The sequence below is a fragment of the Asparagus officinalis genome, chromosome 6, assembly GCF_001876935.1.
Source record: "Asparagus officinalis chromosome 6, Aspof.V1, whole genome shotgun sequence".
Classification (NCBI taxonomy): Eukaryota; Viridiplantae; Streptophyta; class Magnoliopsida; order Asparagales; family Asparagaceae; genus Asparagus; species Asparagus officinalis.
Window position 1 is genome coordinate 76,964,790 of NC_033799.1, and position 27,786 is coordinate 76,992,575.

The following is a 27,786-nucleotide window of genomic DNA, read 5'->3' on the forward strand; positions in this document are numbered from 1 at the left end:
GTTGAGAACAATCATTTGTTATATTGTGCTTATTGTGAGATTCACTTTGTAATACACTTGTACACCAAGTGAGGAGTGTGTGGTGAGAGTCGGGGATCGTCCCAAGAGGAGTGGCATCGGTTGACGAGCCTAGGGAGAGGTTGTAACCGAGCACTTGAGGGAGATACGACTAGGTATACATTGTCTATATCTCTTTGTTAGGATATATCTTATTGTTTATATATCCTTGCATATATTTCTATCATTTAGGATATATCTCATTATTCATGTTGCTTATCCTAGCTTATATTCTTGTTGTATTTCATACTTGCTAGGATAACATATTAATTAATTTTAATTGGTATTTAATCGGATTAGATTAGCATAAGACCCTAATCACCCCCCTCTAGGGTCTAACATTTTTGTTATCCGTCTCTACTCCTTTAGAGGAGGTATCCCTATTGAGAGTATCTGTAGGAAATGCATCATCAGTCAAGATGAGTCAGAGTTTATTTTTGATCTGATCGTTTTTCGGATGTCGGAGTTCAACGTCATTCTCGGTATGGATTGGATATCATCCTACCATATTAGTATCGACTATTTTTCTAAAACGTATTGACTATTTTTCTAAAACGATCAGCTTGCGAGCGTCCTATAGGTCTGAGTTGATAGTAGCGACCTCACGGGGCAATCAGTTTGTAGGGTCACTTCTGGCATACATCGAGGAGGTGATGATACGGGACCGGGGTGCCAAGTTGAGCGAGATACGAGTGGTCTCAGAGTATCAGGATGTCTTTCAGGACATACCAGGTTTACCTCCAATGAGAGAGGTTGAGTTTCTGCATTGAGTTGTAGCCGGACACAACACCGATATCTCGAGCACCATATCGTATGACACCTGCTGAGATGAGGGAGCTACAGACCCAGTTAGATGAGTTGTTATCTCAAGGCTTTATTCATCTGAGTCATTCTTCATAGGAAATGATGGTTCTCTTCGTGAAGAAGAAGGACGGTAGTATGCTCCTTTGTATAGATTATCGTGAGTTGAACAATGTCACTATCCGGAATCAGTACCCACTACTAAGAATTGATGACTTGTTCAACCAGCTGCATGGAGCGTAGTATTTCTCTAAGATTGATCTTTATTCTGGCTATCATCATTTGCTGGTTCGGGAGATGGATATTCTCAAGACCATCTTTCTGACTCGATATGGGTCTTTTGAGTTTCTTGTAATACCATTTGGGCTGACCTATGCACCCAATGTATTCATGGATTGATGAACCGGGTTTTCTGTCCATATTTGGACAAATTCGTAATCGTATTCATCAATGATATTCTTGTCTATCCGAGATCGGAGGCAGAGCATGAGCAACATCTTTAATTGGCATTTCAGATCTTGCAGGAGCATCAGTTATATGTCAAGTTTAGCAAATGCGAGTTTTAGCTTTCTGAAGTCAGATTTTTGGGCCATGTCATCAGCAAGGAGGGTATTGCAGTAGACCTAGCAAAGGTGGAGGCAGTACTTAATTAGGAGCCACTGAAGACAACTCCAGAGATCCGCAGTTTCATAGGTTTAGTAGGCTATTACAAGAAGTTTATTTAGGATTTCTCAAAGATTGTGATGCCACTTACACGTCGGCACGGAGTGCCAGGAGGCCTTTGAGACTCTAAAGGCTAAGTTGACTACAGCACCGGTATTGATTATTCCGAGCAGTGACAGGATCTTCGTACTCTATACAGATGTGTCGTTATCGGGTCCAGGAGGTGCTTTGATGCAGACCTAGAGAATAGTGGCATACATATCATGGTAGCTGATAAAATAAGTATTTTTATCCCACGCACGACTTGAAGCTTGCAGTAGTGGTCTTTACACTGAACACATAGAGACATTATCTGTATGGAGTGCAGTTCGAGCTTTTCACGGATCATCAGAGTTTGAAGTACATTTTATCTCCGAAAGAAATAAATCAGAGACATCAATGATGGGTTAAGTTTATCAAAGACTACGAGTTTGCATTTCAGTATCATCCGGGGAAGGCTAATGTTGTAGCAGACGTATTGAGTAGGAAGCATCGTCATCGGATTCAAGCTTGGAGGTGCTCGTTATATCGTGATCTTCACACACTTAGCCAATTTTATTTTAGACCGGAGATCGGCAGAGGTAATGCATTTTTAGGAACTTTGTCTGAGTAGTCATCTTGGAGTAATAAAGTGGCCAGAGCTCAGCTAAAGGACTCTTGGATTCACACTCGAAAGGGGGAGATCTCCGAAGAGCCAAAGGTCGATTGGATCGTTAGAGTAGATGGATGACTTCGAATGAAGGGCCGGTTAGTGATGCCGAGTGATCCGCAGTTGAAGAATGACTTATTTGACAAGGCGTATCGTACCAGGTACACAGTACATATAAGCACAACTAAAATGTACAAGGACCTAAAGAGACACTTTTGGTGAAGCGGCATGCGTAGGGCGATTGTAGAGTATGTGGCTAGATGTTTTACCTGTTAGTAAGTGAAGGCAGAATATCAGAGATCGGCATGAACCTTACAACCTTTACCCATTCTGGAGTAAAAGTGGGCAGATATTTCTATGGATTTTATTGTAGGATTTGCCGAGGTCAAAGAAGGGAAATAATTTAGTTTGGGTAATAGTTGATCGGTTGATAAAGTCAGCACATTTCATTCTGTTGAAGACGACGTACACGGCAGAGACATATGCGAGGATATTCATCCAGGAGATAGTGAGATTATATGGAGTTCCAGAGACAATTATATTAGACCGATGCTCGGTTTTCACTTTGCACTTTTGGATGAGCTTCCAAAACTCTTTCGGTAGCCAGTTATCGTATTCTAGTGGTTGAAAGTACCCTAGAGGAGGGGTGAATAGGGTTATTGCCAATCTTATTAGATATTAATACCGATTAAAATTAATTAACAAATATATCCTAACAATGATGATATTCAATAAGATATATGCAAGGATATAAATGCAAAGGGAAAAATAAATAAGAACCAATATAAACAAATAGTGGACACAAAGAGCAATTCAAACACAATAATATGATCACAGAGTTTGGATCTTTCATCCTACGTCTCCTCTCCCCACTCCCGGGGAGAACTCCACTATCGACACATCCGGTTTGGAAGCCGGAACTTCTCTACACACTCGGTTTTCTAGCTTACCGAAACTCTACAAATCTCTCACAATGTACATACACAAACTATAACCTCAAGTGTTGGTCCTCACGTATCGCCTCCCTCAAGTGCTCGGCTTTACTACCTCTCTCTAGGCTTTACTACTGACGTCACTCCTCTTGGTATCGACTACGTCCTCACCATACACTCCTCTTGGTGTAAATATGTATTACAAGGTGATTCTCACAAATGAAGCTTAAGTACAATGATTTGTTCTCTAACAATGAATGAGAACACTATGAAGCTCACTCTCACTAAATCACTCACCACAACCCAACAATATATTGTATGAATAATATTAAAAGCTCAATTGAGGTGTGAGTGATAAATGAGAACAATAAAATTCTAACTCAGATAAAACTAGCTAAGATATGAATATGAAAATCAAAAGATAAATAAGGTAGATAAAAGAGTTAGAAATCTTCTCTATAAATACAAGGAGTTGTAGATAGATGATGAGGATGAATTCCTCAGTTGAAATCAAAAGCTTCCTCCTTGTGAAAAACTCCTCTTTTGAAACAAACTTAAAACAATGCTTAAACACAAACTAAACTCTTTCAAAACTTAATTAAACAATTTTCTTGATTGATACAAGAGTTGAATGCACTGGGGTATTTATAGGCACTCAAGACATCAGCCAAAACCCAGAGAAAAAGACAAAACAGCTCAAAAAACAAAAATATGGAAACTGCATAAAACTAACCGTTGGAAGGCTTATCAGTTGACTGACGGGTTTTATCAGTCAACTGATGAGATGACTGTTACATGCAATCGACAGCTTATCAGTCGACTGATGACATTTTATTAGTCAACTGATGGATCATCAGTCGATTGGTCAGTCGACCAAAATGAAACAGAGACTTTTGATGATTGCAGACACTTTCATTAGTCGACACATCAGTCGACTGATGTCATCAGTCGACTGACCAGTCGACTGATAACAGCTTATCAGCCTGAATCGATTTTAAAATTGAGTTTCAAGGCTCTGAAAAAATAGTAAATAAATTTCAAAAAATGTGAAACTTTGTAAACAATTTATAAACATTTTGACAAACTTGTTTGAAAAGAAATTTTGCAAAAAGGTCCTCATATTTGTGAAAACTCAACGTTTATAAAAAATATACATAATATATGTTTTTAATGAATCTTGAAAATGAAGTTTGACATGTAAGAACATGTGGAAACTTTATGAAATGTTTTTATAAACATGAAGTTTGACATGTAAGAACATGTGGAAACTTTATGAAATGTTTTTATAAACATTATAAAACATGAATGTAATGTAAACAAGATTAATAAACCAAGAAATGTTTTTATAAACATTATAAAACATGAATGTAATGTAAACAAGATTAATAAACCAATATTGCATTATTTTCTCAAATAAATTCAAAATTGTGTGTGTATATATATATTGAGCTTGAAATATATTCACACAATATACGCTACAAAACAACTAATATACCAAAGCTTGATAGATCTTCAATATGCTCGTCTTGGTAAACTTACGGATGAAGCTTGAACTTGGATCTTGACTTGAATGCATAGCGTCACTCCATAATTCCGCCAACCTCCATTAGATATGATCGTGAATGCACAATTCCATCCATCCTCCAACATATCATTTGTCTAGAATACCTAATAAGAACACATAAACACTAGACAAACAATATTAGGAATTGTTTGTAATCATCAAAACAAGATTAGAAGATGTAGGCTCATAACATGAGACCTAACAGTAGTTTTCACACGTAGACAGATGGACAAACGGAGAGAGTCAACCAAGTATTGGAGGATATATTGCGGGCTTGTGTTATAGATTTCCAGGGCAGCTAGGAGGACCACATCCCATTGATTGAATTTGCTTATAATAATAGTTACCAAGTGATAATTGGTATGATACCGTATGAGACGTTGTACGGGAGGCCTTGTAGATCGCCTATTTGCTGGGCAGAACCAGAGGACATCCTATTGTTTGGACTGGAGTTAGTGAGATAGACTACAGAAAAAATAGCAATAATTCAGGAGTGCATTTTGCAGTGCAGAGCCGTCAGAAGAGTTATGCAGATCAGAGATGACGACCATTAGGGTTCTACTTTGGAGATTATGTATTGTTGAAAATATCACCAATGAAGGGAATTCAGTATTTTAGTAGACGGTAAAAAGCTTACCCTGAGGTATATCGGTCCGTTTAGGATAGTGGAGCACATTAGAGCCATTTCATATCGGCTAGATCTTCCAGCATTGATGTCGAGTATGCACGATATCTTCCATATTTCGATGCTTAAGAAGTATCTACGTGACAAGGAGCAGCAACGAGTGTTAGACATGCCAGAGGTTAAGATTCTTGATGATATGACTATTATTAAAACTCATATATGTATTATTGCCAAGGAGGACAAGAGACTTAGAAACAAAATGATTCCTTTAGTTAAAGTTCAATAGAGTCGGAAAGGAGCTGAGAAAGTTTCTTAGGACGTGATGAGGATATGCATCGTGATGATGTGCACCTATTTGAGCAAGTAAATTGTTTGGATATGATTCGCCTATGTTTATGATCATCTACATGCTCATATATATACTTAACGCTAGAATGGTGGTATTAGCACTTAGCTCCTAATTATTCGAAACACATGGTATATATATGGAGGGTTCCTTGTTTGGATTTTTCGCCCAACGTACTAGTTCTATTTAGTTAGGGGTTAAGTGGGAGTATTTACATTCTAGATTATTAAGTATAGATATCGAGGAGGATTCTGGAGGGAGTATGAAGATGTTATGCATCGTGACTACCCGCACCTGTTTGACCAGATAAATTGATTGATGTTGATTGGTGTTCATGATTATCCATATTGTTATATTTATATTTAACGCTAGAATGAGGATATTAATACTTAACTCATAATCATTCAGAATACATGGTATATATATAGGGGGTTCCTTGTTTGGACTTTTCGCCCAATGTACTTGTTCCGCTTAGTTAGGAGTTAAGTGAGAGTATTCACATTCTAGATGGTTAAGTGTAGATATTGTTATGTTTCATATCTGGAGATTAATGGTATGAGATGTGTACGGAAAGGTTTCTTTGTCTGGATTATCCTCTATTGGTGCTTTTCTCATATTATTAATCCCTAAAATACGATTGCGGAATTTCAGGGACGAAATTCTTTTAGGGGGGAAGGAATGTAAAACCCCGTAAAATTTAAATATTATGTAAAAAAAAATAATAAATATGTTATATGGTGATAAATAGTACATTTTAATGTTTGAGTATGCTAGGGGTTGATTTGAGATCAATCCAATGTATATATATGAATATAAGAGTGAAATCAAGCACGACATGCACGAGCTTGAATATGGAAAAATAATTAGTTAAGAGTATTTATGTTTTATATACAGATACAGTTTGAATCTGGAAAACTCAAAAGACAAATGTTGTAGGTCACTTCAATAGCTTTCCAATGCATATTAAATCACCTCTTTCTGAGTTTGGATGTGAAAGTTACAATCAAAACAATAAAGATATGCACACACAGATTTTTTCCTGATAAGCCGACTTATAAGTCGACTTACACCAAGTCGACTTACGGACTGTTTCTAGTTTTCTTTTAGGTTTTTGGGTCGTATCCGTGTTGTTCCAATCCCAGGCTTATATATACTAATTTAAACCCTACTTTGCTACACTTTTTCGTGAGAATACAACAGTCACCCCCCCTCTAAAACCCTAGTTCAAGTTTTTGAGTTTTTGAAAGAGTTGGGTGAAGAATTCGCCGAGAGGAAGGCGAGATCTGTGTTTGTACCAAAGGAAGAGGTCTTGCACGCATGTTGGAAGGATCAACAACAACATGAGGCAAGATTATCTTCATCCAAACTCATCCCCATAGTTAAATAACTAGTTTACATGTTTAATATGATGTTACATACGTGTTTTCATGCTTTAATCTTAACATGTGGTGTTAAAAGTTAGATTTTTGATACTAAATCTTAAACCAATGCTAGATCAGTAATCTTTTCTTGCTGTTTATGATAGAATAATGGTCATGATCTTTAGGGTTTCAATTATTTTCGTTTTAAATCTTTTAAACATGCTTAACTTATGTAATAACCCTAGTTTGATGTTAAATTATCTTTTCATGCTAATTAATCATGCTTAAACCCTAGGTTTGTGATACCTAAATAACTTAGACATGTTTAAATGAATTTTATGTCTCTGTCCATATTTATAAATGATCATGCTATGGCAATTATGTGATATTTCATGCATTTATTAAAAATCTTGTATAATCATGTTACTAACCCTAATTAGTTTTAATCCAAATTCTAAATCATGTAATCTAATCTATGTGAATTAGTTGTACATGTTTATAACCTGGTTCCTATATTTCATGTTGAATAGAATGAGTTTTGTTTGAGAAATATCACAGAAAACATTAAAACATCAACCTGAAAGTTGACTAAATTGACTTATGAGTCGACTTGCCACAAGTCGACTTATGCCAGGCATAAGTCGACTTACGGGCATTTTTACAGATTTCATGAGTTTTGTTTTTGCACTGTTTTGATATGTGTTCGTGGGGTTCGAACCGCACTTTTGTACACGTACATTCACGCATACACCAGTACAGTGGCATTGCACACACATGAGTAACCCAAAGGGGTTTTTGACAAGAGTTGGGTTGTTTATAATAGAGTAATGATTATTCATACACTCATTGGATATCGTTAATAAGCACAACTCAGTGCTATATGGGAGAATATGTCGATTTACTAGATATACACAGTTTATGCATAAGATGGATATCTTTGATGAGCCCAGCTCAGTGATACATGAGGTAGTGCGTCGATATTCCATATGTACAGGTCATTGAGTTGAGTTTGGATGCTTTGTATAGCAGTCCGTCCGTATGAGTGTGCGATGAGGCTGGTAAGCCGTCTATTTATGGTGATTGTGAGCCATCTATTTGGATACCTATGTGGTAGGTCGTCCCACACTCAGGGTATGTGCTGAGATCACGATGAGACTAATGAGCCATGTACACAGTTCAAGATACCTACAGGATAGTCCGTGACTTTGAGACTGTTGATTTATAGCCTAATTTTTTGGCAGATGTCAGTTATGAGTTCAACTCATCTTTGAGATATATGATCGAGATACTTTGCTCTTGAAAGTATATGGGATTATATGTAGGTATTTATTTTATCTCCCCATTGATTGTGGAAGATATTATAAATATGATGTAATGATGTCTTTATATTTCTTTACTGTTTTCTTTACTTGTTAGTTGGGATCAACGATTAGCGATTCATAATTTGAGACATATGGTATATACATGAGGGTTCCTTGTTTGGATTATTTTGCTCGACGTACTAGTCTCGTGTTGTGAATTTCTAATTGTTGATCTCATTAGTTTGTCTTTTCCTAGTTCGGTGTTAATGTTTAGGTATCTACAATTTGAGACATATGGTATATACATGAGGGTTTTCTTATTTGGATTATTTTGTTCGACGTACTACGTATCGTGTTAGAGATTTCTAAATATTAATTCTACTAGATATGAGGAAAATAATATAGGTAGACTATGCTTAATAGATAGAGCCTTTAATTCATCTAGCAGCCCTTCTCCTGAGGGCGGATGGAGGTAATTTTGCATTAGCGCTCTGACGCTCTTGTTGTTATTCTTTTTATTTTAAACTTCCTTTTAGGCAATGGCGAGGCTGGAAGAGTCGCAGGATGATGGAGTTCTTGCATAGTCGTCGTTACATGAGTTATTAGTAGATACTCCACAGTAATTATTATATTCTTATTCAGACAGTAGAGTTTTATTTTCATATTGTAAAGAAAGTGTGCCTTAGTACGATGTTTAGTTGATTCATGTTGAGATAGTTTCATTATTTCTGTTGTATATAGATATTCTATTGAGACATGATTTTTGTATGAGATATATTGATACGAGTTGCCGTGCGAGCACCCTTTGGTCGCGGAATTACCAAAAGGTGGGTTGAGAAGAGGATGACCAAAACACAAGAATAATTCAGTATAAGGCGAAGGAAAATACCTTCTCTAGATTATGAAGAACAAAGATTACAATCTCTCCCTCACAATCTCGCTAGAATTGAGAACAACCCCTCAACTCTCTCTCTAAACCCTAATACAATTATTAGAATTTCTCTTCCCTTAGGTCTGATTGTTTAGAACCCTAAAACAATCCTATTTATAGATGTGCAAACGTGGATGGCAAACTTGTAAATAAACAAGCCCAAAAGAATCAGGAATCCCTGTCAAAACAGAATCCAAAACGAAACAGGAAACCCAGAAATTGCGATCCGGTCGACCGCCGGGCTTGGTCCGGTCGACCGGCCAGAGAATCTTCTCAAACCCTGCAGCGTGCAGGTTTTCCGGTCGACCGGCATGCGTGCTGCGGTCGACCGGACAGAGAACTGTCAGTCTTTCCTGTTCTTTTTGCGTTTTGCTTCTTCCGACTTCTTTCGCCATTTCCTTTAGCTCCATCCACGCTCCTATTCTCAAGATACCATGAGAATCTCCTATCCTCAAGCTCCCATGAGGATCGCTAAGCTCCCGAGGCAGGGAAGAAGATACACCCGTATCATATATCTTCCTACATCATATCTATGCATTTATTTTCTTATTTTGCATATTTTGTACCTACAGATTTATTTGATTTCACTCGAGGATATAACTGTGATCGGTGAAACGTGTTTATGCACAGTGTAGGTGCATGGTAGGTTTGACATCTCTGGGTTCACCTTGGACTGCAGCCATGTGTGAAAATAGGGGCGTCATATTAGCCGACTCGCCGAGTCAACTTCTTCTTAGGTCTACTCAAAGGATAGTACTTGTCGGTTCTCTCGTCGAAGAAGACTCGCTACGAGCCCACTCGACCAGTTATTCGATGCCACGTGGGATCGACTCGAAAGGTGTTATTTCTCGGCCAAGCCAAAAGACGACTTCAACCTCGAAGCTCCCCCGCTGACTACACGGTGTTACATTTAATGCTTGACAGGCGACATCATTCCTCTATACTCGACAGTCTTCATGACTCATTGAACCACGTCGACACCGTCATGCCCCCGATCACTTCACATTAAATGCTGAGGTGACCTCTCCTATAAATAGGTGCTGACGCAGTCGCCATACTCGTTTGTTGCCATCCTGTACTTAGCTAAGATTACCATTCTACCCTTTTTCACCACTATAAATAAAGGTACTATTCTAAATATCGAAAAGGCTAGATTTGTTTCAGGCAATCTCTGAGAATTCCACTACACTACACTTTATAACTCACACTGTTCTTCATTTTCCCACTCAAGTTCATCAACTGACTTGATCGTCGGAGGAACTAGTTCCCGTCCTCTCACGAATTGCTATTTTTGCAGACTAAAACTACTCTACTCAAAATCAAATATTCGAAGAAGTTAGCGGCCCTCTAATCAATATCACCTTCATTATATTATATGTTTGATTATTAACATCAACAGTTTGGCGCCCACTGTGGGGCTTTCTTTTTTTTGAGTAAATATGTCTGGTTCTAAGTATAGGGCTAACCAGTCTCACCTTGAAGGACCACACCAGAGCTATATTACTCAAGCTTAGCTTGAAGAAACGGCTCAACAGATCTCTCAATCCCTCCAACATCAACTCGCAACCTTCACTAGCGAGCTCCTCAGCCGGCTTCCACAACCGCAGCAAGCTACTTATAATGTCCCCCCCACTTTCTGAAGACCAGCAATTGGAGACACACCCTCCTTCTGGAGCATAACAAATAGTCCTGCCTTAGACTCCTCATGATGTTGCCAAACAATTAAGGGATCGGGTCGAGTACGCGACCTCGCCGCCACATCGGTCGACTCACCCTGAGGAACCTCACAGACATCTCCTCTCTCAGACTGAAGTCACCGGCGAGAGTCCCAGCCTTGGTCACCCCGGAGACCATACTAGGGGAGCAATCTCTAAGACTCTTCCCCGCCACCGTGCGAGGGCCTTCGGATACGATCGGGTGTACAGACCGGTCACAAAAGCCATCGAGGGGAACACCCCCATTTCTAATGATCTCATAAACACCCCATGTGAGAAGTTCAAGATGCCTCATGTGGAGAAGTATAAGGTTGAGGGAGACCCCTCCAAACATGTCCAAAACTATTATGATGTGATGAACATGCTTCAAGTATCAGAAGCAGTTATCAACCGATGCTTTTCCATCACTCTATCAGGGAGCGCCAACCTCTGGTGGAACGCCCTTGAGAAGAAGTCCATCAGTATATTCCAGCAACTCAGCCGGAAGTTCATCCACTACTTCATGGTTGACACCAAGTAGAAGTTGCCCCCTCATGTGTTAATCTAAATGAGGTAAGATCCTGGAGCGAGCATTCGAGCCTACTTCAAGAGGTTCCACGTGAAGAGGCTAGAGGTTAATGGCCCAGGGAGAGCGGTTGCTATGTCCGCACTCGTGATCGACTTGTAGAGCAACGAGTTGGCCGACTCGCTTGCTAAGAAGCCAATCGCCAATTATGAGCAGCTGATAGCTAAAGCTCATAGGTACATGGATATGGAGGATGCCCGAGCTTATAAGGCGGTAGCCAGGGCCACAGAGACCTTCATAGTCACGACTTCAGCAGCAACAACCGCACCAGCACCAGCACCACTCGCACCACCCGCACCAGCAGTAGCACAGTTGTGGACTAATACCAAAGTTACTAGAGGCCTCCTGCGAGGCAGGAGTGGTCGAGAGACCCCCCCCCCTCCCCCGAGAGTCGACTCCAGTTCAAATTGGTTCGATAGGAGGGACCGTCTGAGGGACCTAGCGCTGAGGCCTGCTCTCACAGTTCCTCAACACCTCCCTCACAGAAGCTCTCGCCAGGGTCCAGAAGAGGGCACTCAAAGAGTCTGCTCCCAAGATAAAGGTCGGATCCCTAGAGTCGAGGCACCAGGCAGTATTGCCGCTACCACAAAGATCACAGCCACTTCACCAACTACTATCGTATCCAGAAGAGGACATTAAGGACCTAATCGAGAGAGAGTACCTAAAATATCTTGTCTAGCCAAAGTGATCAAGGGAAGCTCCCCCAGCCAAGGCTGACAGGAGATCTCGCTCGCGGTCGATCATCCTCAACCACACCAGGATAGCCGACCCCCAAGCCTAGCCATAAGGGGGTCATCAACATGATCAGTTTTTAATAATCTGTATAAATTTTCATTCATTATAAATGAAGTCTTTTTGAAACTGACTCTTGTGTCACGGTCGCATCGTCCTCGACCACACCAGGATAGCCGACCCCCAAGCCTAGCCATAAGGGGGTCATCAACATGATCAGTTTTTAATAAACTGTATAAATTTTCATTCATTATAAATGAAGTCTTTTTGAAACTAACTCTTGTGTCACACTCTCGTGGTGCCAAATCTATGCAGGGATCTTAAGCCCTTAGTGCCTTCTTAAGATAAATCCAAGGCACTCGTACCATTCGGTCGGCTCCTGCATTTATAACTTGACCACCATAGTGGGGTGAAAAGACCTAGGCATCCTCAATTAAGACCTAGGTACTCAACCTCCGGGTTATCATTTTGCTAAAAAGACCCAAGCGTCCTTATTAAGATCTAGGCACTTAACCTCCGGGTTGTTATTTTGCTAAAAAGACCTAGGCGTCCTCATTAAGATCTAGGCACCCAACCTCCGGGTTGTTATTTTGCTAAAAAGACCTAAGCGTCCTCATTAAGACCTAGGCACCCAACCTCCGGATTATCATTTACCGAAAAGACATAGGCGTCCTCACCTAGGCATCCTCATTAAGACCTAAGCACTCAACCTCTGAGTTATCATTTACCAAAAAGACCTAGGCATCCTCATTAAGACCTAGACACCCAACCTCCGGGTTGTTATTTTACCGAAAAGACCTAGACATCCTCATTAAGACCTAGGCACCCAACCTCCGAGTTGTCATTTTCCTGAACACTCAACACTTGTTCTATTAATCAACACTCAACATGACCCCCTCACAACAATCAACACTTGTTCTCTTAATCAGAACAAAGCTACAAGCAAACAAAACAAAAACAAGGAATAATTGAAGGCAAATTCCAATTACAAACTTCATTGCAAATCTTTATTACAAACTTTATTACATTAAACATGTCGATATTTACAAAAAAGAAAAAAGATACAAGCCCTCAGATCTCTTGGCCAAGTCTGGGAGTAGGGCTTGGTAGGTCCTCTACAGAGACTGCAGGGGCGGGAGCAGCAGAAGAGGAAGTAGGAGGGACTTCTCCAGGGTCATCCCCTGATTTGTTGCCTCGATCTCCTTTAGGAGGTCAAGATAGCAGGAGACTTGGGGAGGATAAAGGTGGTCAGGCGCGGGACGAGAGATAGGAGGGAGCAATGAGGCTAGATAGTCGACACCAGCCTTGCAAGCTAAGGCCACCTTGGTTTTTCCTATTCCACCGTAATTCTCTATCAATTCTATTCTAAGGGGCATTAGTGCCAGTCATCGACCACCTTTTCCTTCTACTGCTCTGAGTTTAGGAGAGTGAGCTAATCCTCTAGGTTCTTGATAATTATGGCGGACATCTGGTGAGCCGACCGCTCCTCCTTAAGGTTCCGCTTCAGTTGCTCGGCCGAGAGACGACTTGATCGAGCATTCTCCTTAGCTGCCACTTTGAGGTGCCTCTCGGACTTGACCTCCCCCTCCAGAGAACCTACAAGACCGTCCCGCACAGAAATTCCTTGCTGGAGGCGGCCAATCTCCTCCCTCAGCTGGGCCACATTACCTTGGAGCTTCTCAATGGAAGTCGTCTGCTTGGCGCTGTGAGATCTATACCCCTTAAGGATTTTATCTTTTGCGTCCAGCTCCTAGTGCCGCCTAGCTTCATTATTGTTCAGCTCAGCCTCAAAGGCGGTGACCCTCTTCTCCACTTCCTCCATGGCTGACTTTTCCTTGACCAAGTTCGCCTGCAACTCAGAAGGAGAGTTGTGCATGTAGGAGACCTGACATAACAGCTTCGACTCCACCAATGCCCCTGGATTAAGTAACTCTTAAGGGCCAGGTACAAGTTGACGCTTAGCATCTCCCGCAAGAACATCTCGTCCTTTGGAAGGGCAAACTGTTGGATAGTTCGGACTTGGGTAGTCGTTGACGCTAAGACCGATCTCTCTCTATCGAGAGGCACCTCTGTGATGAAGCTATCACCCTTCGAGACCTCCCTTCAGGGCAAGCAGGGGAACAATGGCACTCAAGTAGCATGCCCTTGGACTTCTCTTAGAATTGAGGGTCAAGCTCCGCAACCTAATGGTGGAAAGGCCAGTCAAAGCTACTCTCATGCTCCTCACCGGCCTTGCCCGCCAAAGGTTCTGAGGGGGCATTGCTTGCACGTCGGTGCCTCCCGAAGTCCTGGCAGGATCCTTGCTTGACTTGCGGGATGACGCAGGCCTAAGGCTCGAGCTGGCTGTCTCCTCAGCAAGAGCCCCAACTTTAGCAGTCGCGATTGCTTGTGCCCCCCATTGGCCTAGGGGGAAGAGTCATCGATAACAAAGACCTCAGCCTGCCGACCAGTTGGAACGACCGGCTATTGCTCTTCGACTGAGTCGACCCGGACCTACCCAGTAGGCCTACTGGGCCCTTGGTCCTTCTTAGCCTTCACCCTTTGCTATGCCAATTAGGCAGCGATCTTGGCCACTCGTGACCTCAAGCCACCAACCTCCTCAGGGTCTAGATTGCACCTCAACCTCTTCTAGGGCCTCGAGCCGAGCCCGAATATTCCCCCATCGAATTCCTCTTAGGGATTTTTTCCAAGGGGAGGGCCAACAAGCTTGCCCTCACCTTATCAGCCTCAGTAGGGGGAGGACCATCGATACGCTCGCCACCCGGAGAGATGCCACCCTCAAAGAGATTTCCTCTCTTCCGAGACCCAACATAAGAGTGGATCTTCTCCAGCTACTGCCTCTCCTCAGCGGTAAGGACGTACGACTTCAGCATGTCCTTGTTGATCTCAGGCCAGTTAGGGGAGGAGAGGATGTCGTCAGCCCTGAAGACCTATATGAACATCTCTTCCAATCTCTGTTCGACTCTGGAGTGTCCGGTACCAACTTGCAACCTCCAGTGTAGTGGAGGAAGTAATGGGGGTCCTTCTTTGTCGACTTGATGCTAACCAGATTCCCCAACAAGCGCATGCTTGGTGGGATGTCGACCCGGTGGCAGATCACCATGAAGCCCACCAAAACCCTAATTGTATTTGGGGTGAACTGAGAGGGGGATACCCCAAGAGAGACACACACATCCCTGATGAAGGGATGAAGTGGTAGCCGGATCTCATACTCTAGGTGGGCGATGTACAACGATGACTTGTTCTGGCCATGGCAGTATACCAGTTCATCCCCGCTCGGTGCTAAGAATATAAAGGCATTGGAGAGGTCGTAGAGCTCGTAGTACATCTTAAGGTCTTTGATGTAGATCTTTGATTGGATTGGCTAGAGAAGATCAATTCTCTCCTCGTTGCAGCCAACGATGGAAGTTTCAACAGCCATGGGAGATGATTATTGTAAGAATATTTGGGAAAGTTTGAGAGACAAGCGCTGGAAATTTAGAGAAAAAAGTTGTGAAGAATACATACCTTCGCTACTAGTGGGCTATAAATAGCACCCAAGGGGGACACGTGGAATAATCTGGATGGCCGGCTCATTTCAAAATGAATGGACGAGATTCACCTCAAAATCCCAAATGGTTCACATGAAACTCGAAGCACTGCCCCCTTTACTCCACCCCTCTTTGCTCGAAAATTAAAGCTACGAACCATTCCTTGATCTCTGATAACGTCATCATGTCGTTTCAAACAGTAACGTTTCACCTGCCTAATAAAGGCTTTTGCAAACTCACCAAATGATGTCTAATCGATGAACAGTCACCCAGACCTAGTTCACTCTCAATAGCCGACAACCAACTTCAAAGAAAACTCTCAGGCACTCGCCCTAAGGAGTTCAGATGCTAATTAGCAAAGGCCGTCGACTCGATTGGCTCTAAACAAAGACAAAAAACACAATAAACAACACACCAAAAACAACTATTCCAGTTCGAGACGTGTCTTCTCAACAAAGGACGAGCCCCCTCTAGTCAGCAGTTAAGTTCACAAGTCTATGATGAAGCTCATTTATCTAGAAGATCCAAAATAAGACTACAAGACAAGAAAAACAATTCAGGCTTAAAAATATATCTCTTTATTCATTTATAAGGAATATCTACAAGGTACATATATGCATGTATACAACACAAAAGCGAAAGACAGGAAAGTCCTAGGAGACTAAGAAATCATTCCCGCTCCTGGGGTCAAAGGCAAGGAGCCATTGGAAGCAGCTGATGGAGGAGTTAATCAGTCACCTCCTTCATCGATCCTCCTACTTAGAGCCCTGGGAGCTTCGTCATATGACCCCCCCCCTCTTCCTCACCAAGATTGAATCTCCCCTTAAGTGCTTCGTCATCCACCAACTCATCCAAACACTTGGCCACGATGAGAGGCTAGTGGAAGCAATCGAGTGAGTTCCTCATCTCAATTGGAAGTTCTGCCGAGAGGTAGTCGTACCCAATATTGCAGGCTGTCGCCACCTCTATTTGCCTAGTAAGGCCCTGGTGATACCCCTCTATGATTTCCTTACGGTAGGATTCTGACTCAAGGTGGGCATTGCGGCTTTGAGCCACGGCCAGGGACTCCTATAGGCGGGTGACCTTCCCCTAAAGTTTGACGAGCACTGCATGCTCCTCGTCCAGCTGACACTTTGCATGCACCGCCGCCTGCTTCTCGGCCTCAACATGTACCTTAGCGTGGTCCCTCTCCTGAAGAGCCTCATCTAGTCTCCTAGCCTTCCTGTTGCTCTCGTCTAGCTCTCGCCTAAGCCTGTTGACCTCAGAAGCTCTCAGGGTTAGCGTCTTAGCAGCCCGTTCTGAGTCGACCCCTTTGCCAGCCCTCAGGGAAGCTACCTTCCCTAAAAGCTTGAGATATGAAGTCCAGATCTGCTCCATCCAACCGAATATCTCTTGCTCCACCAATGCCCCTCGAACCAAGTAACTTCAAAGGCTTTGATGAAGACCGGCGTTGGGAACCCCCTTCAGGAACTCCTCATCCTAAGGAATCCAGAACTGCTTGACCGCCTTCGACTGAGTCAGGCGAGAACTAAAAACCAACCCCCTAACATTGAGATGGTGAGTAGGCTGGTAGCGATGCTCTGGGTTAGGCTCTTGTACATATCAAGGGCTGACTAATGAGGTACTGCCTCATTCTCTCCTGTCTGTCCTCCCTAATATCAGCCACTCAGTGAGGATAGGGATACTCCAACCCTGTGGGAGGTGCCATCTCCTCCACAACCGGCTCTTTCCCCTAACGGGATAACCCGCTGTGATGGACGGATGAGTCACCCTCATCAGCAAAGGCTCTGGCCTCGGTTCCAACCTCTTCCCAATAAGCCTCGAACTACTCTTACGGGGCCGACTCGTCCACATGGATGACGTTAGTCTCGACCATCTTGGCCGCTGCCTGGGGTTCTTGATCCTCATCTCTCCAGGCCTCCTCCTTCATCTATGGACGAGAGTGGTATAAGGCTTCACCTCGGTTGTCTTGGCCTCCATTGGGTCTAAGTTGCGGTGAAGATGCTTTTCGGGCCTAGCTGATGGATCTTCCTGAGGGTCAGCCAGATGAGCAGATGTCGTCATCATTGTCTCTGTCGTTCATAAAATCAGGGCTAAAGCCCTCTCTTGATCCTTGGCGGATGGAGGCATAATAGATACGTTGGTGACCCATAAGACCGAGTTGTTAAGAAGATGCTCGACTCGATGAGAGCCAACATATGCCTTGATTTGATCTAGCGCATCCCTTTCAATGTCGAGCATGTCACCCTCTATGAGCGCTTCCCTCCTTATCTCGGGCTAGTTCGAGCATCCTAACTCTAAGTCATCCCCCATAACACAAACAAACTTCTCCTTGCAATCCTTGTTCGAGTCAGGAAGGCTAGAAATGAGCTTGTACTTCCCCAACATCTGGAAATAAAAGTGGGGCTCGGTCTGGTTCACTTTATCATTCACCAGACATCCCAAGACTCACAGAGATGGCTTTATTGTCAACCAATGAGAAATCACCATGAACCCCACCAAGGATGCAATGGCACTCGGCTTCATCTGGACCGGCGATACCCCTAAAGCCGTAAAAACTTGCCGAAGAAAGGGGTGTAGGGGCAGCCACAGGCCAAACTCCAAGTGCTTTAAGTAGTGTGGACCCCGATCCAGCCTTAGATCATAGACTGCCTCCGACCTCGTTGGGGCCATCAACTTATACTCTAGGGGGATATCAAACCTCCCATGGAGTATCCTCTTCTGTTCCTGGGTCACGTTGGAGTGGAACTCCGCCAGAAGAGCTCGTCGGTCTATGAGATCTGATGACATCCTAGAAAGGATAAATGATCACCGAAAAAGATAGGCTCAAAGATGTTTCCTCAGAAGGGAATTTTAAAAGATAATAATCGCCATCTCCATGGCCCTGGTTCTATATATACGTAGTTGAATCTGTAGCTGCTGGAATTTGAACGGCATGATCAAACTTTGGCTAACAGGCAAGATTCATTAGAATTCGAAGCAGCACCTCAAGGATCAATGCGCAACCCACTTACCTCGAATAGCCCATAATCAACCACGAAAAGCGGAGTTATGGCAGCCAAAAAGAATGTGTGATGATGTCAGCGACGTAAAATCTGAAAATACTTTTGAGTTCCCTCATTTAATGCACACCCACGTTCGTCCAAGAGCCACTCTCATTTCACTCGAACCCAGACCAAGCCGACTACAAGTGAAAGAGGCTAATTGTTCTGGTATTCTCAGTCACCAAAGTATGGCCCTTTGCCAGCAATAGACAAGTGTTCCCCTGCGTGTACCGTTAAAATCAAATTGATGGTTAGGACCACCAAGGATCCTGACTTAGCCGACTCACCGAATCGACATCTCCTTAGATCGACTTGAAGGGTGGCACTTGTCGATTCTCTTGCCGAAGATGACTTGCTACGAGCCCACTCGATCAATTATTCGACGTACGCGGGGTTGACTCGAAAGGCATTACTTTTCGACCAAGCTAAAGGACAACTTTAACCTCGAAGCTCCCCACTAATAACGTGTCAGCGTTACATTTAATGATTGGCAGGTGCCTGAAAGTACCCTAGAGGGGGGAGGGGTGAATAGGGTAAAGCTAATCTAATCCGATTACGATACCAAATTAAAACTTATAATGCAATATCCTAGCAATATGATATACAAAAAGATATGCAAGGATAAACAATGAGACAATAAGCGATATAAAAACAAGCACAAGATGTAAAGTAAAATAGTGCGCCAAAGACAATCGCATACACAAGATATGATCACGGAGTTCGGTCAACCCTTGACCTACGTCTTCGCTCCTCACCTCGAGGAGATCTCCACTATCACTCAAGAACTACACAAAACGGTTTCCAAAGTTCACCGAAAATATTTACAATGCACACGATGTCAATCACACAAATCACACTTCTCTATGTGTTGGACTACCCATGCAACTACCTCAAGTGTTTGGAACTACAACCTTTCACTAGGATTTACAACCAAACCACTCATCTTGGAATTAACCCCAGTCTTTCCCAACCACTCCTCTAAGTGTCCTTATCTATTACAATGTGTTTAAACAATAAGTGCGAATATGGAATTTTGTTCTCTAAACAGATGAGAACGAAATATAAATCTCTCTCAATAACTCACTCTCACAACTCAATTTACTAGATATGAAATACTAAAGCTTAAGTGTGTGTGTGTGTGTGTAAACAATGAGTAAAACAAAATCAAACACAAATAAATTTAGTATATATATGAGAATCAAAATATAGATTAGCTAAAGAGAGCGTTTAGAAAACTTCTCCAAAACAAGGAGAGATAAAGATTTAAAGATGAACGTCTCAAAAACAAAATTGAGATCCTTCTCTTTGTAAAACTCTTTTTTCCACCCAAACAAACACACTTGATCTTTCTAAAAAAGTGAAACAAACAGGTAAAACTCTCTTTTTTGTTCAAATAAGTCTTGAGAACTATTTATAGCCTCTCAACAAAATCAAATTAAAAAATAGTCGTTACAGTAAAAATAGTGACGACTCAGTCGACTGAAAAACATGGTCGGTCGACTAAGTTACCGTTAGGTCAACTGATTCAAATAGTCGATCGACTAGTCTACTGAAATAGCAGTTGCTGTAAAAATGGCTTCTGCCCAGTCGACTGAAAAAAGTTCATTGGTCGACCAAGTTTCCGTTTGGTCGACCGATTCAAATGGCTGGTCGATTGATTGACTAAGATAGTTGTTATTGCAAAGTAGCCTTTGTCCAGTCGACTGGTCAATCATTCGTTCGGCTGGTTGACTATTTTGGCTGTCAACAAAAGCAAAAGAAAATAGCCGAAAAACTCTAAAAATTGTGAAACTTGGAAAAATGTTTATACATATAAAAAAATGTTAGAAGATGAATTTCTAAAATAGATCTTCCCATTTATGAAAACTTATTATTTTGCAAACCGCTAAAAATACGAAATCGTTAAATAGATAAAATCATTTCAAACAAGTTTTGAGATACTTTTAAATGGATTAATAGACTTTAGAAAAGACGTAAAATAGTACCATTAAGTCTATAATCCAAAAAACACGTTATCTTCCCAAATAGATATATAATGTGATAAATATAAATATATTTATATGGCTAAACTTACAAGGCGAAAAATAATGAAAACGATAAATCAAAATAATGTGTATGTGTATGGTTTGAGCTCTAAGTATAAATACACGAAGTAAAAACCTAAACTATAGACACTATACCCAAACTGAGAATCTTCATGAAGCTTGATCTTGGTAGCATGGATGAAGCGTGATAGTGTGTCTTTGACTTGAATGGCAAAGGCTTCATTCCAATTTCCTCCGACCTCCAAGAATATCATCGTTAAGGTGCAAATTCATCCATCCTCCTATTAGGATGCTTGTCTAGGATATCTAGCGAGCAAACATAAATACTAGAAAATAATGTTAGGAATTATTTGTTAATCATCAAAATCAGATTAAACAATAGGCTCATAAACGTGAGACCTAACAATCTCCTCTTTTTGATGATGATAAAAAATCTACACAATGAGTATAGAAAAACATGCATAAAACCAAGGAATATACAATTTAGAATACCCATGCATAATACAAATAGTAAACAAAAACGAGATACTCAAAAAGTGAAAATGAGATACTCACAGAATACACTTTTCCCCCCCTTTGGTAATATCAAAATGGGGGGTAAGAATAAGAAAAAGAGAGCGAAAACTTCCCCTACATATAAGCATGGTGAGTATAAATAGATAGGGAAAGCTCCCCCTATCAAAAGTCCTCAGAGCATATCAAACATAATAATAATGTAGCTATATGTGAGCAAACATACACAGATATATAAAAACATACTAATCACAACTCACACTCAAATTGACCCAAGAGAACACACACACAACAACACACACACACACCACACATATATATATATATATATATATATATATATATATATATAATATAATATATATATATATATATATATATATATATATATAATATATATAATATATATATATATATATATATATATATATATATATATATCATTATGAAAGGTGTTACAAAAAGGTCCCAATATATAGTTAAGAAAGTGGAACATGCAAACTACAAAGGGAAATACAAAAGACAAAGATAACGAAAAACAAAATACATAGTTTTAAAACAAATCTAAACAAAAGTCAATACATAGTTTTAAACCAAATACAAAAGTCTAGATCATCGAAAAATTGTCTTCAAAAGTTTGGGGATTGGGATGGCCCGGAGTCTGGAGATGTAGGCCTCTATTCGGGATATTGGTTCATGAACATATTCATCAATTATTATTGAACCTGCATCATATCTTCTTGTCTATTCTCGATGCTTTCAATCCGTTCACCCAAATAATTCAAAGTGGTAGGGATACTAGAAGGATTGGAATTAGAAGCATGAGGAGGACGAGAACGAGTCCTAGAGGTAGAGGGACGAGATGAAAATCCAACAACAGGAGCAGATACAGGAGTTTGAGAAACTGAAGGAGGAGGATCTAGAAGCTTCATCCTAGTAAGACTTGTGCGATCAAACGTTTCATAAATTCGCACAGTAGCATGTTCATTGGTTAGATCAATATTAAAGTGTTTGAACACACGAGTGAGAAGAGCACAAAAAGGTACAAACTTAGTATGGTTACAAGCTATTCCATCAAAGATAACTTTACTTCACTTAATATTAAGATTGTCAAAGATTGCATACACAACACATATCAATTTTTGAGGAAAATAATCATAACTCCCAGTTTTGGGAATTATGTTATAGGAGATAATTCTAGCAATTAGTTTGGCAATTGGAGTGATGAAGCTGTTAGTCATAGGATATTCTTTTTCTGGAAGATATATCATAGAATTGATAGAAGGATTATTAAGATCCAACTCTTCAAGTAAAGAACCTCCATTAGGAATATTAAGAATTTTAGCTAATTTATAACATGAGAAATTTATAAGACAATTCCTAACATTAGACTTCAAAATAGTGGTGCCATCATCGGTAAGATCAAGTTACATATTTGTGTAAAACAAATAAACAAGATTTGGTTAAAATGGAACTTGATCTGTAAGAGCGAGTAAATCATGCAACCCAACTGTGTCAACATAAGTATGTAACTGATAATTTGCAAAGTTGGGGAAATTGACAAATCTACCTGGAAAGATAGGTAATTGATAAATTTGACGATATTTATTAATAAGCTGAGGGTTACTAAGGCAGCGTTCGTAATGTGAAATTTGAGATGCAGAATTATTAGCTCTACTAGATCTAGGGCATTTAGGGTTTGGCATGATGTGTAGAAACTAGAACCTAGAACAATTCTAGATTAAAAACAAATTGAAAAGAGAGGAATAGAGTTTACTAAAAAAATAGGAGTCGACTGGAAGAGAATAGAAGACGATTGGAATCAACAACAACAAGATTCTCCTCGGCTGGGGTCGATCAGTCGACCAGACGATCCTTCGGTCGACTAGTCAATTTCAGCAGCTAGGGTTTGGGAATTGACTGAGTAATGAAAGTTAGCGTTTGGGTTCATATACTTAAAGAGAAATTGATGGCTAGGATTGCTCCAAAAGAATTCAACGGGTAGGATTGAAAGAAAGAGTTAAACGGGTAGTTAATAGGTCAGCTTTGAAGACAAAAATCCGATAAAAATTCGGTAAAATTAAAAACTCACTGCCAGTCGACTGAACAGGAATCGGTCGACTTAAAGTAGTATAATAGGTCGACTAATTAAGTAATCGGTCGACTAAATATATCAGAAATCGGTCGACTTAAAATATCAAAAATTGATCGACTAAAAACAGTATTATAAGTCAACTGATTAAGGAGTCGGTCGACTGATGACATCAAAAATCCATAAACATTTAAACATAAATCATGATTGATTTAAAAACTTAAAACACAATTTATGCTATATCTGAAATGAAAGCAGAACAACAATTTATTTTCATTTAGGTAAAATTTTGATCAATATATATTTCCAAAAATAAGTTTTGCAAACACGTTTTAAAAAAATGAAAATAGAAACGCTAAAAACTTATTTTAAAATCAAACGAGTTTTGATACCCGAACACTTTTGATGCCAGAGAGTTTAGGGACATGACCCCTATCAATATAATTCAATACTTTGGGTTATCACCCCATTTGAGCGTATTTAGTGCACGGATCCGGTCATAGCAAAAATCACGCAAATGACCCATCCTGTTATAATAAGTTCAATAGAATAGATGCACTTATTTTTGTTGACCATTTAGTTGTGCACGAGAATCATTTTTAAACAAAGGTGGTCTTTTTGAAGCATTTTGCAAATTTGAAACTTTTCACAAATGAAAACAAAATTTCGCCAAATGATCAAATCTACCACAAAATTCGTATTTAAATACATCAACATGCTTGGGATGAACAATGGGTGCATGTGTGTGTGTGTGCATGTTAAAGAGACTTGATGAGATGCACAAGGAGCAATAATATCGGTAATAATGGGTTTTTGTGCAGCATGGTAAAATTTTACAATATGGCTGTTATGATCGCAAATAGAGCATTTGTAAACTTTGCTATACATATGTGCATAGTGAACGGGTGGTTTGGAAGCAGTAGCACGTGACTTAGCACACATGTTCACAAGTTTCTTATGATTGTTAATACATGTTATTAAGGTTGAATCTAAAGAAGAAATATTATTTTTCATATTATTCAACTTATTATTTGACACAACAACATTAGTAATAGAAGTGGAGAAAACATGATCATTCTTGAATGAAGTGAATTTATTTTTAATAGCTTATACTTCTAACATAGCATCAATCTTTTCATGAGATAGGCAAGCAATATTCAAGGTCAAAGCATCATGATCCAATTTTAATTTATCATTGTTATCTTTAAGAATCACATTCTCTTTAGCAATGATATCAAATCTAGCTAGCAAATCATGATCGAATGTTAATTCTACATGCTTGCCTTTCAAACACATGAAATTGTGATGCAATTTGTTGTAGGCATTCATTAATATTTCATATGCACATGCAAGTTCATCTATAGATAGTTCACTTTTGAATTCGGACTCGCATACCTCACTAGAGCAATCGCCTAGTGGCCGTGTGCGTGAAGATATTCCAATATTGTCAACAATCACACTTGAAGCGGATCCCATCGAAATGCGTTGGATTTTACCCAAGTTGTCGTGATGTGCCTCTATATGTTTCCATAATGTATAAGCACTATCAAAATAAGCAAGTTTGTTAGAAATAGATGGATAAAAAGCTTTAAGCAAAAGTTCTAACAATAGCTTGTTCAAAATAGACATCTTCTTATCATCTTTGCTCCATTTAGATTTTTCCAACGTGAGCACAACATAAGCACAATCAATTACTTCCCATAAGTCGACATGTATAGATCTAACAAATAGTTTAAATCTAAAATTCCATTGAACATAAGGGAAAGCATTGAACGAAAGAGCAACATCTATAGTATAGCCTAAACTAGGTGCACCGTGTATATCCATGATGATGATGCAAGCAAGTAAAATCACAAATCTAGATTAGCAAAATAGAACATCCAGGATCTTTGACTCTAGGCGATTAAGCCACAAATCAAGAGCACCATACTCTGATATCAAATGAAAGTACCCTAAAGGAGAGGGGTGGTGGTGAATAGGGTAAAGCTAATCTAATCCGATTACGATGCCAAATTAAAACTTATAAAGCAATATCCTAGTAATACGGTATACAAAAAGATATGCAAGGATAAACAATGAGACAATAGGCGATATAAAAACAAGCACAATATGTAAAGTAAAATAGTGCGCCAAAGAAAATCGCAAACACAATATATGATCACGAAGTTCGGTCAACCCTTAACTTATGTCTTTGCTCCTCACCTGAAGGAGATATCCATGATCACTCAATAACTACACAAAACAGTTTTTAAAGTTCACCGAAAACATTTACAATGCACACAATGTCAATCACACAAACCACACTTCTCTAAGTGTTGGACTACCCGTGTCAACTACCTCAAATGTTTCGAATTACAACCCCTCACTAGGATTTGCAACCAAACCACTCCTTTAAGTATCTTTGTGTATTACAACGTGTTTAAACAATAAGTGTGAATATGGATTTTTGTTCTCTAAACAGATGAGAACAAAATTGATATGAGTTATCGTGCGAGCACCTTTGATCGCGGAATTATCAAAGGTGGGTTGAGAAGAGGATGACAGAAATACAAGAACAATTCAGTATGTGGCGAAGGAAAATATCCTCTCTAGATTATGAGTATGAAAAGATTACAATCCCTCTCTCACAATCTCACTTGGCGAAGGAAAATATCCTCTCTAGATTATGAGTATGAAAAGATTACAATCCCTCTCTCACAATCTCACTAGAATCGAGAACAAACTCTTAATTCTCTCTAAACCCTAATCTCTCTTGATTAGAATCTCTATTTGATTACATTTGATTGATTAGAAACCCTAAACAATCCCTTATATAGGTGTAACAACGTGGATGACAAAGTGGTAAATAAGCAAGCCTAAACCCAACAGGAATTCATGCAAACAGAAACCCAAACGAACCAGGAAACCTTCGATGAGTCGACTCATGACTGAGATGAGTCGACTCATCCGAAACTGGACAAAACACAAAAACCAGCGATGAGTCGACTCTGTGACGCCCCTGGGTTCACACAAGGCTGCAGTCCAAGGTAAAACCAAAAATGTCAAACCTGCTATGCACCACACCGTGCAATAACATGTTTCACCATCACAATTAACATCTATCTAGTAGAGTCAATAACTGGTGTAGGTACAAAACAGGTAAAAGATAATACGAGGAATCTGATGAAATGATAATAGTCACCATAAATATCTCATCATCCAACAATACAGAAATACATAGTTAAGATCTGAGTAGATAAACTGAAATACTCAACAAGTCTCAAAATACAAATATCTGACAAAAAGGAAATAAGGCACACAGCCTTTACAACTTCTAGAACAAGACTCTCAAATGTCTAAATAAAAATCTACTGTGGAACTCCAAAAGAAAATATAACTAAAAAGACGGCTGAAGCTAAAATGCATCACCATCAGTCTACGACTCTCCGGGCTCCTGGCTCGTTACCTGAAAGGGGGAGGGACAACGAGCGTCAAAGCGCTAGCGAGTAACATCACAACCAACCCCAAGGGAACAGGGCTCGTTGTATAAGAAAATACTGATAATATATAATAGATCTAAAATCATTGATCCTACTAAAGAGGGTTTTAGTACTTAGAAATTTACAACACGAGCATAGGTACGTCGAGCGAAATAATCCAAACAAGGAAACCCTCATGTATATACCTTGTATCTCAAATTGTAAATCTCTAAACACCAAACCCGAAGTTCTAGTACAGAAGACAATAATAAAGGAAATACAGCTAATCTAAGAGCACAAATACAGGGCCATATCATAGCTAACATGAATATCATATCGAGATTTACATAAGTGTTATGACATAAACTCACATGAGTGACATGTCAGAAAACGATTAAGTGTCCAAAACATAGACTATATAAATTAAACGTCCAACTCATGGACTGATTATAACCATTATCTAACGCATGGACCGGATGTGACCGTTGTCCAACGCATGGACCGGATGGTAATGCATATCCAACACGAGGATTAAATAGCAATGCATGTCCAACACGAGGACTAAGTGGGAAGGGTGTCCAACACGAGGACAAAAAGGTAATGCTTGTCCAACACGAGGACTGAGATATACAGAAAAACCTACTTATATCAATCCACACTCAAATCAGTGTGTAAGTCCCCAATTTATACCCTCAGGTCATCTATCATGCATGGATACATAATAAGACTAAAACCAATGTCAGATAATCCAGACGAACTCTCGCACATGAGTAAAATACCCCAGAATACACAAAACAGGGGTTATACAACAGACAGAGCGGCG

At 40.2% G+C, this 27,786-nt stretch overlaps 1 protein-coding gene across 1 annotated transcript in view; it reads left to right on the forward strand.

Annotated features, from left to right (window-relative positions):
• LOC109846357 (putative methylesterase 11, chloroplastic) overlaps positions 17,833 to 27,786 on the forward strand; it is a 14,475-nt gene continuing 4,521 nt past the window's right edge. Inside the window, exon 1 of the mRNA XM_020415582.1 lies at positions 17,833 to 17,937. Coding sequence (XP_020271171.1) covers positions 17,833 to 17,937 — 105 coding nt within the window. The remainder of the gene's footprint in view (positions 17,938 to 27,786) is intronic.